Genomic DNA, 20,579 nt, shown 5'->3' on the forward strand with positions numbered 1-20,579 from the left:
GAGTTTAGAACAGCAGCTGACTTCATTTTCAGCCCTGGAGGTTTCCAGAGGTTCCTGGTCACAACGTAGGAAACAACTTAGAAACTGTTTATCGTGCCTTGCAGAAATCTAAACAGATATTTACCACAGTGACTCTAATGTGAGAGAAGCTCAAATTAGAGCTGGCTACAGCCAGAAGCTTCTTAAGTCAGCATAAAGACTGCAAACAGGATCCAAAGCTTGCCTGGCAGACCGGTCAGATGTCATGTCGTTGGGCCTTAGTCACACAGAGACCAATGTTCCAACCCTGTGGCAAACACAGGTTGAAACAGATTGCAGTGGTCACCTGTATCTGCATTTTTCAAGTTTCATTACCAGCTGGAAGTTGATCGAGTAGTTGGCAAGTGATTGCAGAGAAGTCAGGGTCTTCCATACAAACTGACAGGACCTGGGACAATCTGTTAGCAATCAAAGCAAACACAAGGAAGTTTTCAATTTTGGACTGTATATCTCTTTGCAAACAGTTTCCCTTAGCAACTGCCAATACCTTCTAGCAACCACTTGCCAACCAGTCAGGGAATAACCATTTTGCCTTGAAGTCTGTGGTTGTCAGGTTACACCAAGTAGTTTCTAGGTGTATGTGCTTATGTAACCAATTTCCATGGGGCAGGAGAGTTGATTTTCTTTCATTTGTTTTTGGGTTGTTTTTTTTTTTTGTATGTTTGTTTTGTTATCAGATTGATAAAAGCCAGCATCTTCATCAGGATCTAACATCACTTTAAGTCGATATTGATTGTAGCCAAGCTAACAATGCAGATGTGAGACCTGTACTGATTTTCAGCAAGAAAGCAACCATAAGCATATTTCCCAAATTTTAAGACTTTAGATTTTGTTTATTCTGTTGATTCATATGTCTCATATGTGTGTGTTTTTTTTTATGTATTTTTTTTTTTAATTCAGTGAATTACTGATCTGTACAGCCTTTGTTTGAATTTTATTCATTACGTTCACAGATGGCTACGCCTTCTCTCAAGATGAGAACGGAGTGGTGTCTCAGTCTGAGGTCATCAGAGCGTACGACACCACCAAGCAGAGGACCAACACGTGGTGAGGCGTCGGCCTTCTTGTTCACGGCCGGCCTGCTCGGAGCCACGGCGGCCGTTTCCAGTGGCGATATTTGAAGCTTAACGGGGAGAAGCGGTGGTGTGTGCGTGTGCCTCCAGCGCTGAGGGGAAGGGGGGGGGTTGGAAAGAGACAGAAGAAAGGGACATTGTGTAGTCTTTGGAAAAAAAGGGATTTAAAAGAAAAAAAAAACAAGGAACAAAACAAGTCATGTTCACTATCAGCTGTAGTTGTGTGTCGCGCAGACATGATATGAGCACTGTGCTTTCTTAGCAGTCTGTGGTCTGAAGTTCTTCACTGTTCTTGCTCTGTTTGTCTCCTTTCTGTTGATTTGAGAAACGACAGCTTTTAGCACTGAGCCAAAAGTCCTAAAAGCCTAAAAATCATTTTAGTAAATCGAAATCAAACACTGGACAGCGATTGGTTTCAGACGTTTTTGAACTCGTGAAAGATTGCCAAAGAGCAGTCGTATATACAATCGTCCAAGTACTAGTGAATTTGAGAAAAAACGTTAAACCAAATGTAATTAAACTCCTGTGTGTGTTCCAGCGCGAAACAGACCACATCAGAGCAGATGTTTGTAACATGTTCGTTTTGTTTTTGCACTCGAGGAAGCATCTGTTGTGTGAAGCCTTACATTTTATTAGGCCTTTTCTTTCCGTCGGTTTCTTTTCAAATGCATTTTATACATATGTAGATACTGTGCCTCGTTTTTACCTCTTCATTTATTTATGTTTTATCTGAAGAAGTTGCCTCCTGCAACCTACCGTAGTCCTGTGTCCACCGTTTTCGCAGCAGACGTATTGCTCTCGACTTAAAATTGCATTCCACGCATCCGCTCCCGTTTCAACAATCACAACGGTGCCTACGTCAAACTGTTCCCTCTTAGAAGAAAAAGATCGCTTAGACCAGTGCTCCACACACACACTTACTGTCTCCCCACCACAGTATTGCACTCCTACAATGTGAAAACTACAGATTTGTTCCTGCAGAGGTGAAGAGGAGGCTCTCTGATGGGTTTTTCGTTGAAGCTTACAGTGGCAGCAGTGATTCCCTTCAAATGGAGATTTTATCCCTCTAACATAAGTGCCATTAGCTTAAGGGAGAGAGAGAGAGAGAGATTAGCCAGGAAACTCCACGACAGTATCAAAACTGCTCTGTCTCTATAGTTATTTTGTGGATTTGTATTTTTATATTGGAGACGTATGAATTTTGCATCGACCGGCTTTGTAATGAATCGTCTGTAACTTTTCGTTTTTTCTTCCTCTGATGAACGGGCGGGATAGATTAGACGTGACGAGGAAACTGAGCTTTCTTAAATGTCTTGTTATTATTAATATTAATATTGTTACAGCTTGATTTATTTATAATTGACTAATGTCTGTGTGATTGCTTTCTTCTCCCTATGGGAGATCAGATTTCTGATGGTGCGAGTGTGTGTATACGTGTGTGTCGGTTTTTTGCTTGCATGTGCATGTGCCGTATGAGTGTGTGTGGGTGCATATGTGTGTGTACCTCTACTGTGGATAATTTCTGTGTATGCACTGCATGTCTGTGTCCTCTATGAAAGACTGGGAAGTTTCTGGCACCTCAGTCCTCCTGGTGTGTTTCTTTTATTGTATATTTGTGTGTGCGCGCGCGTGTGTAGTGACGCTTGCTCAAGTTGTCCGTCTGCACGACTCCAGGTATAGCTATGGTGTACTAACGTGTGCCGATGCATGGCCTGTATGGGAACACGAGGCTGCCGGCGTGCGGGTGTTCGCGGTCAAACGCTCGACCTCAACTGTGAGAGTTTTTGACGCACCGCTCGCTTCGACAGGAGATGTTTGCACAATGCACTCGATGTACCTTTCCAGTTGTGGATATCTGGTATTTTCTGGTTTCGGTATATGATTTCTTTTGAGTGTACACGTTTGTGACCTTTTTTTTCCACGCAGTGTACCTCCTGCTTTACAGGAAAGCTCATTTGTGTTTTGTGTTTCTGATTATTTTTCTCTGCTGGTCTTTGGCGTGAAAACTTAATCGGCTGTCATCTTGTCAGAAATTTTCCAAACAGCAGAATGTGGTTGTCGTCGTTGTGGAAGGTTTGGACTTTTGCTTTCTTCTCTTTCTTTTTTTTTTCTCTGTCTTTCTTTTTCTTTTTTTCCCAGAAAACATAAAACACACGTCGTTGTCTGTGAAGGTCGTGGGCTGCATGAATGGAAAACAAAAACTGTTCTCCGAAGTGTTAACCGTACTACTTTAATTCTCCCTCAAGTGTTGATCACTTTACAAAAGCGGAAACAAAAAAAAGGCGCACCTTTTAACTTTTCTTTTCGATGATTCGTTTCCTTTCTGTCTTTTTGTTCGATGATTGTTCTGCATGTTGGGACTGCAAACTTATAAGTGTTGTCTTTACTGCCATGAAGGACTACTGAAATAAACTTTACAATCACTGAGGAACAATGTGAAAGTCTGTTATTGCTTTTGTGTTATTTGCAAATTTGTAATCAGCATGTGTGGCGACAAACTGGAGAGAAAATCCAAACAGGAAAAGGAGGGACGGCCATCGGCCTGCGAGCACGACAAACAAATTATATCAATAGACTTCTCATTTGTTATGATTGCGGGGTTTACTCGAACTTCTCGTATGATCCCACACAGGCTAAGTCTTGTTTTGCTTTTCAAATTCTTATTGTTATAATCAAGGTCCAAAAACTTCCATTCATTAGTTGATTGACAGAACATCTTTTTATGCATAAACACTAACAATTCTCTGGTTACAGCTTCTAAATGTGGGTTTATTATTGTAAACTGTAACAGGATATCGTTGGTTTTTTGCATGACGATCATTGGAAGCGTTTTAAGACGCCGGTCTAAGCCTTCATTTCTATGACTGATTGCTTTGCTATTTGCAGATATTTTACAGACCAAAAAACAAATAAATAAATAAATAAAACAGTGTGGGGAGATTAGGTAAAGAAATAAATACCGGGTACATCTGAACTATAATTATTTTTTCAAGTTGGAGAGTGCAAGCTTTTGTTGTTGGTTGATGAGGTGACACCTGTGGTTACTGGTGGTGGGAGCAAGTGTGATTTAATTACATTCAGAAGAAGTTTTTTTGAGCAGCTACTTTTTTCCACATTTTTCTGTACAACTGCTATCGACATCAGGATTTAATTACCTGAGAGTCTTGAAGTCCTAAGACCCCGTATTTCTATTCTTGGACTCTACTAGAGTGACTTTACATGTTTCATTGTTTAAAATTATCTTTATTTATCTTATACTGGAGGGTAACCCCTCAGTTTACACTACTGAAAGCCAGTTTTCTTCTCAAATAGGTTTGAGTAGCAGGTGGGTTGGGATGCTGCCGACTGGAGATGCCAATATTAACCCTTTAAAGCCCGAACCATGAAATAAATGCCAAGAAATTCTAATCTTTTGAAGATGGAGTGTTTATTAAACCCTCATTATTGTAAATTAATTAAAAATACTTTGAATATATTACTGTTAATTTGGATTTATTGCTTAAAAGCGTATTGTACAGTTGTTAAAGGATTAAGAATATCCCCTCTCAAAACATCATACAGAGCCAGGGATTACTTGTATATGCTTGGACAAGTTTAATGGCAATATCTGTAATTTTAACTGTGTATTTGTGGTGTCTCTGTTAAAAATATAGCAAAGCAATCTACAGAAGTCTGGTGGTTTAAAAAAAAAAGTCAGAGGATTCAAAAGTTTAGGCCCTGAGAACAGATACAAAACTTGAATTGTTATAAAATCCACACGATTGTTTTAAATAAAAACATTCACTGTGTGGAGAATTGGGTTCCTACCTTCAAGGATAACTTGGAAAAGAAGTTGGAAACTTTTCTGAGCCTGGCAAAAACATAGAGGATTCGATGTATCCAAAAGGTTTAGGAAATATCATGAAAACGTGTTCGCGACTTCTGTTTTCCTTTCATAAGCAGAAGGTGATACAGAGGTTTGAACTGACAGCTGCAAGTTCAAACAAGACAGGATGGAGGTAACACTCCGACAGACGTTATTCATGAGAGCTGTATTTTGTGATAAAAGACTTAACGGATACCTGAACGCAGCAGCAAACATCCTGAAGCCGAACAGCTTTCGGGTTTCATGACAAACCAGTTGCCAAGTGTGTTTCACAGTCAGGTAGCCGGGTAACAGAGCAGTCTTTGTGGAGGTTTTGCCATACCTGCTGGTGCAACCTAAACCTCTATTTCTGGGGTGAGTTGTTTTTAACACTGTGACCACGCCATGCTCATTGAGCACTGACAATGACTGATCTCAGCGCTGCATTCCTGCTGTGAAGTCTGGCGCAAGAATGAGCGACAGGTAGGGAGATGATGTGCCGGCCTGACCTCTCCGGTTTCCTTTTTGTCTCAGTGATGATGATGATGATGATGAAGCTCCGTCTTTCTGGACAAAACTGTTACTTAATAAGCTTTACATCAAACAGCACACAAGTTACTATGAGACATTTATTTGCTGAAATTTAAGCAATCAATATGACAACCCTGATCTGGGCAGAAGAGCTGTAAAATCTTTTATATAACATAACATTTCCTCCAAAATAAAATGTCTCTCATTCCCAAGTCCTTCCGATTGTCAAAAAAGGAATTCTCTGGTTTCCCAAGTCTATTATACCTCTGTTAATGCTTAGCAGAATCTGAGTGACGGCAACATCTGTTTTTCAGGAAGATCGCTGATACATTTCCATCTTGAAACATCAACAAATGGAAACCATGGAGATCTGTTCACAAAGTAAAAATGCATACATTTTACAAATGGTGTCAGATCTGCTGATGTGTCCTGTGCTGCAGACAGGGAAGTACTTCGGGCCATGGTGGTCAACCACAGCAGCTCTGTCACGCTTTGTGCCTACCCTCCAGCAACTCGCTCTGCGGCCATTTGGCGGGCCTCATGCATAGCTTCTCTGGCACCAGCCTTGTCTGGCGTGTTTCTGTCTGTGACAGGTCACATCCTGCCCACTAAAAATTGTGTAATCCTCTATTTCCCCTGCTGAGAGCCCTGTCAGCTCTGTCCAAAGTCAGCGAAGCCCTTGGTTGCTGTGAAGGCGTCAGGCTGCAGAGGGAAGAAGTACTGCTGGGGAAGAAGGAAGCTGGTGTTCTGGGATGAGTGAGTGGCCATTGGGGCCTGATGGAGCTGCAAGTGGGTGTGGGATGAAGGCAGCGGGTGCTGGATCCCTCCTGTCATGGGTGCTGGTGGGGATGTGTAAGGGGGAGGTGGAGGTGGAAGAAGAGTCTGTGGGGTCTGGGTGGGAGTGGAGGCTGACGATGAGATGGTGGCTGATACCAGGCAGCCATGCTGCTGCTGCTGCCCCTGACCTCCGAGAGAAAACCTCCGCATGGAGCTACCTCCTCCGGCTGAACTGGAGCTGGTGGTAGCCGTGCTGGATTGCCGCGATGGGGCTCGCAGGCTTGGGGGAGCCGTGGTAAGGATCATGGGGATCGTTTCCCCCTGGCAGCTGCGCAAAGAGAAGCGAATGGGCTGCTGGGTCGGCTGCTTGGGCCTGAGACACGTGCAGCAGTAGACAGCCACCAGTGAGCCAACTATGATAAAGGCAATGAAGATGCTCCCCACCATCAGGAAGGGCACGTAGATGGGCTCTGTGGGGAAGGAAACGCAGGCAATTTAAAAAAAAAAAAACCTGTAATATTAAACCATTTATCATACATTTCATCAGTGATATCAGCTTATTTGGGTTTAATACAACTTACTATGAAATTTGCATACACCAGCCTCAAAATGTTTGCATAAAAGAGAAAATAAAGTTAGCAACTCCATTACATAGTCCTTATAAGTTTAAAATAAAGTCTTACCTTGCGAGTAACTAAGAAGCATGACCTATGTAGCTGTTAATAGTGGGGAAAATTGTGCTAAACATTTCTAATCATGACATTTCTTTTAGGTTCTTCACAACGTTACGAACAAACAAAAGTCACATTCCTGCTGAAAACACAAACATCTCAAGTTACGCTTCATGAAGCCTTTTCACCAAAGAAATCCACGTTTGTGTTTATTTATTTTTAAATGGGAAAACTGGGAAATTGTGAGCATACGATCCACTCAATTAAAGGCTTATAAGCTTATCCGTTGGGGAAATTTAAAGAAAACTGATAAAACCTCGCCCAACAGTAGGTCAGTCTAACACTCAAACGCCTCATAAAGAAGCCACAGAAAGGACTCGCCGTCTCCTAATGTTGTGATTACTTTAGTTTAAAAATTAGTGAGCTGTCAAAGCTAATGTGCTTTATTTCTGGGCAGCATAATAGACCTGTCTGTGTGAGAAGGGTTAGACTCTTCAAAACATTCCTGGACTGCAAACCTGCGCCGCTTGATCAAATTTCCAACTAATTTCTGCTTACAAATTTTTGACAGGAATTTGTTTAAAGAGGTTGTAGTGGAGTGACTGGCGGGGTGGGTCATCGAAAACGTGTCCAGGTTTCCACTTTGCACTGATAATAATTTGGAGTGTGATGGAAACTGAAGGGAAGGGAGCTGGATAAGAGCAGGTGGAACCTGGAGCCTCAGGCAGATTAATGCTTCAAACAGCAAAGAATGTAACCTTCATATAAGAAAGCTGCAGTGGAAAAAGGTCTTACAAAACGCATTTTATACTCATTTCATATTTTAAATTCATATCAGGTTTGTTGGGAATGCTCTCAGAGTGCATTAGTGTCCTTCAGCAAAGGCACTGAACCTCTGAGTGCTCTGTGCTGTCTTAATTGTTCAGCTGACCTCTGACCTCTCTAGGAGGATCCGCTATAACTTAAATAGGCGCGTCCTTCTCACGGCGTCTCTGTGTTTACCTTTTAAACACTACAGGGTTAAATAAAGTAAACTGAGAGTTTAGTCATGTGTGTTTTTCTCCATTCAACTAATTAAACTCTAATAAATTTGGATTTTTCTGAGGTCTTGATGAATTACGCACATGACGAAGACCCGATGAAATCGACACCACAATCTTGGACCTAAATTAGTTTAAAATCAGTGAACCTACGCGCTGCAAACTCGGTGTTATCCACCTCCCTGTCGTTGGTGCAGATGCCCTGGTCCAGCCGTGCGTCCACTGCGGCGCAGCAGTAGCGCAGCGCGCAGGAGCCGCAGCAAACTGTGGCGTCCATGGTGTCAAAATCCTCCGGACACTGGAAACCCTCGTGATAATTTCCATTTGAGTCCAGCCACCCGTGGCAGTACTCTCCCTGAGCATCCGATATCCGGAGATTCCAGGTCAGATATCCCAGCAGCAGGCAGTTCAACAGGCGCACCATCCCGACGAGCCGCTGGAGTTCACGTTTCCTGCGTCCTGTGGGCTTCAGCTCAGAGCCTCAGTCCGAGTTTACACACTCTTCATTTGTGTTAATTCACCAAAAAAGAAACTAAACGATTGGATCCAAAGATGTAAAGTTAGGTCACCGTCATCTTCCCAGCACTGGAATCGCTCTCAGCCTGCAGCTGCTCAAAGAGGGTGGGAAATCCTTAATTGAATGCTCTCCGGGTTTCTTTTAAAAATCTCATTACGGAACTTCACTCTCATTCAAACGGGCTTAAATCACCAGCTGATGCTGAACAACTTGCTTTGGAGTTTCGCTCCAATCTCTCCCGTAACGCGCCTGTGAGTTAAAGTGTGAGCAGAAGTTGTGCGCCCACCTCACTGCAGTTTTGCTGTTTTTGTGGTTGGGGCTGGGGATGTGAGGGGGGGGGGGGGGGGGGGGTAAGCGCGCACGCAACCTCTATTAACCGGACGTTGGGGATCACGTGGTGCAGAGGGAGCCCAGCGTGACGCTAAATGCTTTCATTCCCATAAAGCCGCTCAAATAACGCGCACGAGCTGGGCCACGCTTGTGTTCTAACTCTGCATAACAGCTGTGCTTTAAAACAGGTGAACACATAAATATCTGAATTCAGCTTTGCTCGTCATCATTAAGGTTATGCATTTTATGTTGCAGTGCTACACACAGATGATCGTTTTAATTATTGTTATTCCAACAGCTTCTAGCAGCTGCCCAGCCTTTTATTTTATCATTCACCTCACATATAATAATCACGACTTGTATCCGGCCATGTTCGTCCTGCTGTTGTTTCATATTAGAGAGAAGTAAGAAGAAGTCTCCGTTAAAAGCAGAGAAAAACAGGTCCGTCTATTGAAATCTCCTCCGTTAAAAGGTATTGAGGCGGCGCCCCCGCGTGGCGCTGCGAACTTTTAGCCCTGTGGGCTGTTGGACAGCTGCTGGACTGCCTTTGACGGACATCAGGTGAAGGGACTGAAATGATCACAGACACGTGATTTTTTTATTTTTTTTATTTCAGTGAGTAGGTGTGCGGCTGGCAGTGCCCTTCAGGTTACCTGTTTATTGTAATAACCAGTAGGGTCAAATCAGGGACAGTCAAAGGAGCTTGCAAAGAAAAGCGTCTGGACTTCTTTAAGTTGCTTGAAACGTCTTCAAGCAACTTAAAGAAGTCCAGACGCTTTTCTTTGCAAGCTCCTTTGACTACGATGACCTGGATGACTGAGGACCTTCACAGACAAATCAGGGACAGTGATTAGGCCAATAATGCTTTCTTTATATTCTCATTTATCAAACTCATTCGTTTTTATTTGTTAGTAATTTTCCATTTAAATTTTTAAAAAGAATACTTTGATATTCTCTTTTGGACTGTTTGATTTTTGCCCTCAGGTTCGGTTATGTATGGAAACCTTTTCCTTCCATTTGTGCCCGGGCTTTGAGCTCAGCAGCAAAATGGCCTCTGCCTTTTCTTCCTTTCTCCATTCTGTTTCATTATTTATTTATTTCTCTCTCTCTCTCTTTTTTTTAATTTTCAGATTGTAGGCTAACTGCTACAGCGCCCCGTTGTTCTCGCTGAGGATGTTGGCTACAAAAGGAGGCAGGCAGTGGCGCACAAGTCCCGCCTGTATTTCCCTCTGGAGGAGTCTCAGTATCGGCGCCCCCGACTGGGGATTGGAGCGGCGACTTGTCAGTAAATTAGCCCACCCTTCACATAGTGTTTGTGAGGGAAACCGAGCCAGACAGTGACGGTCTGATCCCTCGCTTATCAGCTGCCTGTCACACCAGCACGCTACGATACCGACCCGCAGCCATCCGCCGCGCTGTGACACCTGGCCGGTATGGAGGGAGAGATGCAGCCCGCAGATGAAGGGCCGTGCGCCCCGAAGATGTGCCGACAGCAGCGGGGTCCGTACAGCACCCTAAAAACCTTCCAGAGCAAGCGCTCTGCGGGCAAGTCGCGCTTTGACCGGTCCGCTGTGGTCGAGATGCCCCTGTTTGGAGACGGGCATCATTTCACTTTTCACCCAGAACAGACTCATCCTTTCCAGCCGCACCATCATCAGCAACAGCGTCTGCAGCAGCAGCAGCTCCACCAAACCGGCGTTTCTATCAGCAGCAGCCAGCAGCATCACCAGACGACTCAGCAGCAGCAGCAACGTTTCCCATGTGAGACCAGGCCCAGCAGCAGGGTTCCGACATCCACCTCAGCGGCAGCATCTCTCGGTAGCCAGCAGCGGCACGCCAGCAGCGGCGGAGCAGAGCCCAGATTTTCTCCGGACTGCACCTACGGTATCAGCACAGGTGGGTTTTAAACTTGCCCAGAGTGTGGCACGAGAGTCACTTCTCTTAACGTCCAGGATATTCAGACTTTTACAATCGTTGCCTCCAGATTAGTGAGCAGAGCAGTTGTTTTTCTTTCTTTTGGTTCGCCTTTTAGATGAATGAGCGCAAAGCTTCTAGAGTCAATAAACTTAAGTGTTGCAGGCAAAAAGCCAACATGTCTTTTGTTTGTCTCACATCACCTGAGCTTCATGTTTTTGTGCCCATTTCTTGCTCCTGTCAGCAGTGATTGATTTGCTGTTGTAATGGGAGCAGTCATGATTGAATCTCTAGTGTGCATGTGCTAAAAATTACACTGGGTAATTGTCTGCGCCTGTGTGTTTACTTGTGAATGTATATATGTGTGTATGTGCGTGTGTGTGCAAGAAGGGCTCTCTCGGTCTCCTGTTGTAACACATTGTTCCCTGCTCATTTTCTTCTCAGCTGCTGTTCATTAGAGGGGTGCACAGGAAGAAATGTGTTCCCCATGTGGAGGGCGGGTCCATGGGAACCAGCATTAAGATGAAAGCAATGAACCTAACCCTGGCAGTACCAAGATTAAATATTAGACATCTCATCCCTTAATCAGATAATAATCTCGTTATCACTGCTGGCAGCAAAGACTCAATTTGCTGCTGCTTATTGTTGCTTTGGAGACAATCAAATGCTCAGCCAGAGCTCCGGTCTCACTGCAAGCCCTATATTAACTAACTTAGATGTGAAATGGCAAATTTGTGCATCAGGTAGTGCATATTTAACTTTTAAGTGATCATTTATCTTTGACCAGCTCGCATCTATGAAACCTGGGTTTCTTTGTTGTTTGCATCTATTTTGGCATGCACATGATCCTGATATCACTAATGAAACAGTCACATCAAACTGTGTTTTCCCTGCTCTAGTGAATCAGCCTATAATACACAAGATGTATCGTCCAATCAGAGCTAAAGCGTGCCATGCATTTCTTGCTGATAATGACACATCAAAGTGCTTCTATCTACACCACAGAAACAACTTAATGTTCCTCTTATGGTTCGGAAAAAGAAGAAACTTGATGTCCTTTCTTTCACCGGAGGGCCTGGGATTCAGCAATCAGTTCAGCACACAATAACACAAATTGCATTGAAAAGCCTCTCCCAAAGAGTTGTGATTAAAATAAATGGGTCTCATAAATTTTCCCTCTGCCGACCGTGTTGTTTTTAATGAAATTTTATGAGACTCTCAGCTCGCAGTGCCACGGAATTGGTGAGAGAAGGAGACGAGAGTGGGGGCGGGGGTGCACGGTGAAGGCGAATGATATCAGATACATCTCGACGGGTAAACAGAGACGGCACGCATATTAATAAATGCGACACATCTGCGCCAGGCTGATAGACACGTCTGAGCGAGTGGGAACGCAGCAATGGCCGCCTAGAATTCATTTTGTCTGTGTGTATTTATGTGTGTGTGTGTGTGTGAGGCCAGTGGACTCATAATCATTACATAGAGGTGTGTGTGAGATCATCTCATTGAGACGTGCCTAGACTACCAGGGAAACTATCCACTGAGGCTTGTTTCTGGACAATAGCTCCATGCTCATTTTGTGAAACTGTGACTTTAGAGTTTATTGACATCTGAATAAATCTGTATAATCAAGCTGACATTTCCATGAACAGAGGAGCCAAGTGTCTGCTACTCTAATGGAACACTTTGCCACAATAAGACGTGGCAGAGAGCAAAGAGTAAAAGGGATGCGGAAAGAGTACAAACTACAAACCCCCCCAAGAAACCCAATGCACACAATCACTCATATTGTTGCCAGAACTGTAGCAGCTTAAAGCGTTATGTTTCAGCACTGGTGAAAAGTACAGTATGTTTCATCAAGTAAGAACCTCAAATCTGATTTGCTTTACAAGCGAGGGTTCGTGCTTCACTGCATTTCAGAACTTGGACATCTGTCAGCAGAAGTTATTGGTTACTCTGCTGTTTAAGACTTCAGTTAAAAAAACAAACACAAAGCCAAACTGAAGATTAAACCAGGGGGCTTAACACTTAGAGAAAAAAACACAGCATGTCGCTTTAGCTGAGGCATCTGTCCTGTTTTAGGTTTCTATGCAATTCAAGCAAAACCATTTCCCTCTAAACACCTTAGTGTTATGGATGTATTAGTTAGATCCACCAATTTGGAGAGAGAACACAGGAGACACAGATGCAAAGTAAAAAAATATAGATATACTTATTTTCTTCTTATTGCATCAGGTAGAACCATTCCCATTCTGACAGTTGACCTTTTAATACCAGACAGTTTCTCTACATTTATCCGTCCTTTTAGATTAGATGTCATCTACTCAGCTGCCTCTAGTTTGTCTTTCAGGCATTTATGTTTTCCTGTACCCAGGCAGACCCTATATAGGTGACACCAGAGTGAAGATGTAAGACCACAAGCCCTTTCATCAAATTTTAAGTAGCAAACACAGACCTCGCTATAATAAGGAGAGGTGATCAAATCTGTCTCACACAGTGCAAGAAGATCAGATTCTTCTTAAACTCAGGCATAATAATGCTTTGTTTAAAATCTTACTAAGAGAAGTAAAATCAAGTGAAATCACAGAAATCTGTGCTTGCACTGCGAGTTATACTGTCCTGGCTGTGCTTTTCCTTGCACTTTGACCTTAGATTTTAACTTAAGGTACTGCATAAATTAAATAACACCCATCGAGTTCCTTTACGTTTGAACAAAATGCAGGTACATCCTGGACAGGTCACGAGTTCAACACAGAGCTAACCCACAGAGAGAGGCAATCGTTCACACTCACATTCAATTTGCAATCACTAGTTAAGCAAACAAGCGTGTCTCTGGAAAGAAAGCAGACTGCCCAGAGAAATCCCATGGAAGCAGCGATGGTGCTAACCTCTGTGCCACCGTGCTACCCTGGACAGACAAAACCCTTCTTTAAAAAACTTTTTAAAAAAAACTCGGATGTCAGCCTCCAATTTATGTTCCAGCTTACGAGCAGGGTCGTAAAAGCAGCAGCACAAAAAGAGAAGTACTAATGCTGCATGTCACACCGTACATGACATTATTAGATTGTTCACATTTTAGAGGGATTTTACAGTTGTAGCTTTTCAAGGTGTTTTAATAATTGCAGCACTTAAACTGTTTAGTCCACTGGTTTGTCACGCAACGTTTGATACAGGAAATGTAATGTGTGCTCATCTCTAAGGTATGAATGGTGGGCATAGGCTATACTTTGCATGTGTGTCTCCTGAAGGATTACTGCTGCACAGCGGAAAAGCCAGATAGTAGCCAACAAAGAAATTATTTCAAGCCTCAAACTCCTCAAGGACTTGTCTGCAGCTTTTGAGCTTATCACTATATCCTCAGCAGTAACTTGAGTTTGCTCACTTGTCCTGAAATCCTGTCACTTTAGGACTATCTGTCTGTGTTAACTGATTGCATTGGTTAGTGGGTCAGCAGGGAGCATGTGAAAAAAGCCAAAAGCTCCAGCGATTCTTATAAATGGACCTTGAGGGCAATGTTTGCTTGAGTGACTCTGCAAACACAAGCAGCTCATCTTAAATCCAATGACTGACTGCTAATGTGAATGTCTGTTGTCTGCTTCAGAGAACCGTCTCATCTTAGATGCCTTCGCCCAGCAGTGCAGCCGAGTCCTCAGCCTCCTCAACAACGGGCGTCTCCTGGAGCCCTCCTCCTCCTCCTCCTCCTCCTTCACCTCTAACATTAAGCTGGAAGACGGGCCAGGGGACACTCAGGGGCTTCATTGCTCCTCACAGGGGAAGTCTAAATCCGAGGAGAGCTCTTCCACCACAGACCCTGAGGAGGAGGCTCAACAAAGCCATTTGAACCAACAACAGACCTCTGCAGTTCTCCGCATCTTCACAGACTCCCTACAGAACTATCTGCTCTCAGGACCTCAACAACAGCACCAACAGCAGCAGCAGCAACATCTGTCTGGTAGTCTGGAGGACGAGCAGTGCCCGGCAGCTGAGTCTGGTTCAGGAGTGTCTCCTCCAAGACACAACCTGGGAGGATGGGGCTCCCCTACTCCATCAGAATCATACGGCCACCCCTCGTCCACACTGCCTGAGGAAGAGGAGGAGGAAGAGAACTGCTGTCCTCGCTGCCTGGAATTGGAGCAGGAGGTGTTGTCTCTGCAGCAGGAGAACGAGGAGCTCCGCAACAAGTTGGAGAACATCCCAGGTGCGGTAATAACAGCCAGGACACAGTGATGACTGCTTTAATCCTCACTCAACTGGGGATAGGAGATCTCTTCATCCCAAAAATCTTTTTTTTTTATATGCTGCCATCTGACTTATGATTTCATGTGCACTGCATTAATCGGTACCGAAGATACACATCAATGCTATTTACAAAGCTTGTTATCAAGGGTAGTTGGTTTGCTTTATACTCTTATCTACTCATATACACGTAACATGCATAACATTTGTGTTGACATCATCACTGGAAGGAAAGCTGAATCAGAAGTTGGATTCTAATATAAACATTTAAATTCAAGTCCACGTAGTCAAATCCATACGTGTCATCTTTCTTACAGCGTTTATATGAGTGTTTGTTTTCATCTGTGAAAAATACTGAGCACAAAATGTGCGTGTGAGATCAACAAATGATTAGGAAGTGCTTCGTTCATTTTCTTCCTCATGCTTTTGCAATCTAAATGCATCCCACAGTTTAAAAAAAAGTGTGTTCAAAGCATCTATTTTTGTTAACTTGTCTGCTCTCCCCAAAGCATTCTGAGCTCCCTGTTGTCACACTAGCCTAGTTTGCACTAAAACAACTTATTTTAACTGCATATAAAATTCTGTGTACAGTGTCTGATCATGAAAAATTAGGTTGTAAAGATTTGTTAAAAAGGAAGAAAACATAGCAGGGTATCAGTGTTTAAATGCAGCAGATGGGTTGTTTCTTTGCTTTGCTGGGATTTTGACACTGGGCTTCTATTTATGGTAACGTTCGCTTGTTTTTACACAGTTCCCTGTCAAAATGTTCTTGACTACTTCAAGACTGTTCTCGAGTTCCACAACCAGCTGGCCCAGCCGATGCCAGAGGAGCAGCTCACAGAGGTGAGGAAGCAGCCCCCTCTTCATTATTCAGAGCAGATGTCATCAGTAGCATATCTTAAGGTGGGAAAATATCACATCAGGTCAACAGTGCATTAGAAATGTCTTCATGCTGATAACTGTGAATGTAAGTGATGTGAAATTAAAAGCTCTGTCTATACAGGAAGAAGAGCGGCAAACAGTCTTTGAGGTTTGTGTTTTTACTTCTTGGTTGTTTTTTTTAAAATTACGTGATAGAAACGTCATGCAAAGCAACATCTTTAGTTTTTTTCTCCTCCTCCTCCTCTTCACAGGGCAGTAAACAGCTCCTGGAGAACTATCCGCTCTTCATCACGAATAAGCAGTGGGACGAAGCTGTCAACTCCTCTAAGAAAGATGGCAGACGGCTGCTGCGCTATCTGATTCGCTATGTCTTCACCACAGATGAGCTCAAGTTCTCCTGTGGTTTAGGCAAAAGGAAGCGGTCAGTCCACTCAGGAGAGGCAGGCCTGGAAAGACGACCGCTCAACCCTGTTAAAGTCAGCTGCCTCAGAGGTAAAACTACAAAACATTATAGTTAAAAACATATTTTAAATAGGAGGAAAACATTACAGGTTATGACTGTTTAAATACAGAAGATGTGTTGCCTCATTCGGTTGTGGTCAGTTTCTATTTATGGGTCTATTTGCTCAAAAAGTCTTTTTACAAATTGCCTCACTCAAGGCTTGAATCAAGTGTGTGAAATATCCTAAGACCTTTATTGACACAGTTGTATGACTCTTATGTTAATCTTTTAATTATAAAATATGGTATTAGTGTTGCTTGATTGCCATAAGTGGCATTCTCATTAGAGTGCTCCACTTCTTTAAACCACTGACAGACCTTAAAAGCAGCAGCAGCTATCTACAGTCTAAGATCTGATACATATGGGGTTTGTGGTCATGTGATTTAGATTATAGCAGCTTAAATTAAAGTTGTCTTAACTCTTGTTGCTAGGCAAAACCAGGAAAGTTTATGTGCGTTGCTATTTACATCTTACATACATCCAGAAAGCATTCAGATCCCTTCACATTTTGCTCTGGATTTAGTTTTAATGGATAAAAGTGCCCTTGTCCTCATGTTTGCCTTGTGGCAGTGTGGATGGTGGAACCTTATACACATGGGTTTGCTTTTCCTAAACTGTGTCCCATACATTCATTTTGCCACATATGGACTCCAATCAAGGTTAATTAGCCCCTTAAGTCATTGCCTTTTTTAATTAGATTTCCACCTGAAAAAACATCCCTGAATTTCATCGGTGAAAGCTCAAAGCTGTGAGGACTAAACGAGCAACTGTGGGAGAATTTCGAAATTTGAATTTTCTGCATACTCATTTATTACTGTATACAAAATTTTATGTGACAGCAGTGAAAAACAACAATGCTATATCCATTTAGTCAAAATAGACAGACTTTTGAACATTGAGTTGAAATCTATACAGCTGTGTGTGGTACTGTGTGTGGTAGAAGGGATTCTAATAAACTTGATGCATCTGCTTATCTTAGAGAGCCACAGCAAAGAGTCAGACTACTTGTAAATGAAATATTTCAGTTTATGCTTTTAGTAAGTTTGCAAAAAAGAAACTTAAAACACATTTTTTTTGTCTTTTTGGTTATTTGAGCATTTTTACCCATTTAAAATTCAATACAGTGGCTTGAGTCTAAAAACTTTATTTAATAGATGGACAGATAGTATTTTGCAAAATAAAATACATCTCTGGATATGAAACACAAACTCATGATGGTGTAAATAAATGTGTATAAGTTTCAAAGGGAATAGGTAGAAGTCTAACACTTACCGTTATAAAAACGACCAAACAGAAAACTGAGCTTTATACAAGCTACCGTCATTCTCATGGCTATAGTTATATGTGCATTACAATAATAATGGAGTGTAGTAATAGCTAGATGAGCAATATTCCCTGAATAAAACAGAAAAACCAAACGACTTATTTACCGATCCAATCCATCCTCATAGCAGAAGTCTATAATGAGCTTTTTTTGTTCTGTTTTACTCTTGTATAGTATTAAAACTAATGTAAATATTTTATTTTTTAATATAGTTGATATGTGGATTCCAGCATAATTTAATATTTATTATCAACCATGGAAATTTAATTTGAATTATATTTTTTAAATTCAATATTATTTATCATAATCATCTCACTGCTATAGATCCAGCAATTTCCAAATATCTTATATTTAGTTTTACTTAAGTTAAATATTAATTTGTTATTATCAACCCAGATTTTTAATTTATTTAATTTTTACATTCTGAAGTTGTTCCAAGTCATTACCACAGCACATTAGCCTGTTGTTATCTGTTCTTTGTAATGTTCTTCTAATTTTACGCATATTATTCATGTACAAAATGAACTTCAGTGGTCCTAACACAGATCCCTGAGGAACTCAACGTCACAGTTTTAAATTGTGAGTCGACATCAGTCGATCATCAGTTAATCAGATTTTCATTCAAGATATCAAAAGATCAAGAATTATCTCCTCATTTAACTTTTTTGGTTATTTCCTGCCTCTTTGGAGCTAAAAGAGGCCACCCAAACACCACCCAATAAGCCCAGGATGTCCTCTATTTAGTACGTCCTGTCTTAGTAAGGTAGCTCAAATAAGTTGAAAGATACAGACCAAAAAAAAAGTTTTTTAATTTTTTAAATTCCTAATCTTGCCAGAGTTTATCCGGATGCACTGTGCCTCAAACCCAGACTGGTGGATGCCCTCTGAGGAGCAGATCAACAAAGTGTTCAGCGATGCCGTCGGTCACGCTCGTCAGGGCCGAGCAGTCGGCACCTTTTTGGGCAGCAGCGGCAGCAGCACCAGCAGCCTGTACATGGACGGCTTTGACGGACATCTTTCACAGGATGAACTGTATTTAAAAAGCTGCCAGAATGGTCAGTCGGATTGAAGTTGAAGGAGAAATTAAAGACAAATGCCTGAGATGTAGCTGTACAACAACATATCCCAAAACTCTGACCTTATCCTGTCACTTTACACAGTGAAGAAAACATTCCAGAAGACGTTTAACATATAGAATACAGTCCTCCTTTTCAAATAGTTTTATAGTTTTCCCCATTTTTATACCTAAACCCTTTGTTTAGTGAAAATTGGACTCTTGATGTTTTTAAATTGAACAGTTTGAGTCTTCCATATGCTCCTTTTTTATAGTTTGAGCAGTTACATCACTGCCAGTGGAAAGAAGTCACTTCAAGGAGGCTGATTTTTTTTTTCTTTTCTTTGTTTTTAGTTGTTTTTTTTACAATCTACATGCACATTTAGAGTTCATATGGAAGTTATTTATGTTAATGACCCAGTTAGAGACTTATATTATGTACCTTTGACACCACTTATAAACTTTACCATGGAAAGTAGCACTTAATATATATTTTTTTGTCACTGGTGAAGCACCTTTACTTGCAGCCCTTCAACAGGAGTGCCTCTGAGAAAATCATGTTTTGTTATTTGTAGTTTTGCACTTTGAATCTCTTTATTTTTCCCTCATTTAAACTGATCCTGATGCATCAAGTTTTACTTAATGGAAGGAAAAGTGCATTTAAAAAGAAAAAAGTTTGTGAAATGTCTTTGAATCCAGCCTCCTTTGGCTGGAAAATGTTTCAATCAATGCTGCGTTGCTCCTAATCTTCATGTAAGGAAGAATATCGCAAATTAATCAAAAGCGCTATATTGGAAATTGCTAAAATTTAAAAAGTCAGTTTGGTTTTGACCCAACTTCCATTTTTGGCTTGTAAGAATTCCTCGCGTCTGCAAGCGATACATGACATTTCTTGTTTGAATTACTGTGTGTAGCAGCGATATAATACTGATGTTTTTTCCACATAATAAACTTGTAATAAAACATAAATTGCAGATTTAAGGAAAAAATGGAAGCCTGGGAAATGCTAATCAGACTGTTTCTTTTTATTTGAATGTTTGAATTTTTTACATGAATGTTTTTTTCCTTTGCATTCTGAAAATTTGGAATTCAGTTAAAAGAGAATTTACGGTATTTCGCGAGCATTCCCTTATTACAGTGTTGCCGTACTCAAAGAAAGCATTTCATGTCGGGATTGATCAAGACATTTGGTTTAAGGCAGCTGCCATATAATAATGCCTTAAACTCGTTTGGAGACCACCACAGTGTAAAGTGTTAAAGATGTGTGTCAGAAATCCTGTAATGTGTTTCATTTGTGTGTCGGTCTAAAGTTTCTTTAAATGTCAATCCAAGTGGAAAAAATTTGATCACTTCATCGTTTTCCTGCAACTTTTCCAATTTGCACCTTTAAGTGTCTTACTGTAGGCAAGGCAATCCTAAAGTGAGAAGTCCACGTGCAGGATTCAACCATTTTTATTCTTTTGTGCTTATTTGACGCTCGTTGACTTCACCTCACGACACTGTTTTCTGCGTTTGAATGTACCAGATTTCTTAGGTCGGTCCGCCAAGTTGACAGTGCTGTGTAAATGTGTAATATAAAGTACAGTTATTGTGTGAGGTGTCTTTGAAATACCACGTCTCCCTCTTTAAAAAGCCAAGTAGAAAAGTGCCACAGAAACCTTAAACCAGTCGGATTCTGTTGTTGTGTTGCTGTTCTGAATGTGAGCGTTGGTTTGTATTTACTCCTTTACCCTCAAAGTGGCTGTTATCAACACTGTGAAACATCAGTTGGGTTTTTACAGATATAGTTTCTGTTGTTTTTTATTTATAATAAATAAAATAATACCTGAATCCTATCTATCTATG

At 41.7% G+C, this 20,579-nt stretch overlaps 3 protein-coding genes across 10 annotated transcripts in view; 2 read left to right on the plus strand and 1 right to left on the minus strand.

Moving 5' to 3' along the window:
* The window catches only part of atp8a1 (ATPase phospholipid transporting 8A1), a 121,508-nt gene extending 117,965 nt beyond the window's left edge, over positions 1 to 3,543 (plus strand). For 4 of the 8 annotated variants that reach the window (XR_010095597.1, XR_010095591.1, XR_010095649.1 and 1 more), the window contains one exon: positions 993 to 1,050. Coding sequence is in view for 3 of the 8 variants with exons in the window: in XM_063494447.1 (XP_063350517.1) it covers positions 993 to 1,090 (98 nt within the window). In the remaining 5 variants the exon portion in view is untranslated. Of the gene's footprint in view, positions 1 to 992 lie in introns of all 8 variants that reach the window. The other 4 variants (XM_063494447.1, XM_063494448.1, XM_063494446.1 and 1 more) reach the window with 2 other exon arrangements.
* Positions 3,544 to 4,601: 1,058 nt separating this feature from the next.
* Positions 4,602 to 8,783, minus strand: shisa3 (shisa family member 3). Its single transcript, XM_063485751.1, has 2 exons — positions 8,129 to 8,783; positions 4,602 to 6,734 (listed from the first exon to the last, which is right to left on the minus strand). The coding sequence occupies exons 1-2, from the start codon at positions 8,397 to 8,399 to the stop codon at positions 6,139 to 6,141; spliced, it is 867 nt and encodes a 288-aa protein (XP_063341821.1). The 5' UTR covers positions 8,400 to 8,783; the 3' UTR covers positions 4,602 to 6,138.
* Positions 8,784 to 9,328: 545 nt separating this feature from the next.
* LOC134636018 (BEN domain-containing protein 4) lies at positions 9,329 to 20,500 on the plus strand. The gene is made up of 7 exons (XM_063485764.1): positions 9,329 to 9,383; positions 9,953 to 10,718; positions 14,338 to 14,934; positions 15,724 to 15,815; positions 15,976 to 16,002; positions 16,106 to 16,346; positions 18,517 to 20,500. The coding sequence occupies exons 2-7, from the start codon at positions 10,256 to 10,258 to the stop codon at positions 18,747 to 18,749; spliced, it is 1,653 nt and encodes a 550-aa protein (XP_063341834.1). The 5' UTR covers positions 9,329 to 9,383; positions 9,953 to 10,255; the 3' UTR covers positions 18,750 to 20,500.
* The last annotated feature ends 79 nt before the right edge of the window (positions 20,501 to 20,579 follow it).

This window comes from Pelmatolapia mariae, linkage group LG2 (assembly GCF_036321145.2).
Source record: "Pelmatolapia mariae isolate MD_Pm_ZW linkage group LG2, Pm_UMD_F_2, whole genome shotgun sequence".
In the NCBI taxonomy this organism is placed as follows: domain Eukaryota; kingdom Metazoa; phylum Chordata; class Actinopteri; order Cichliformes; family Cichlidae; genus Pelmatolapia; species Pelmatolapia mariae.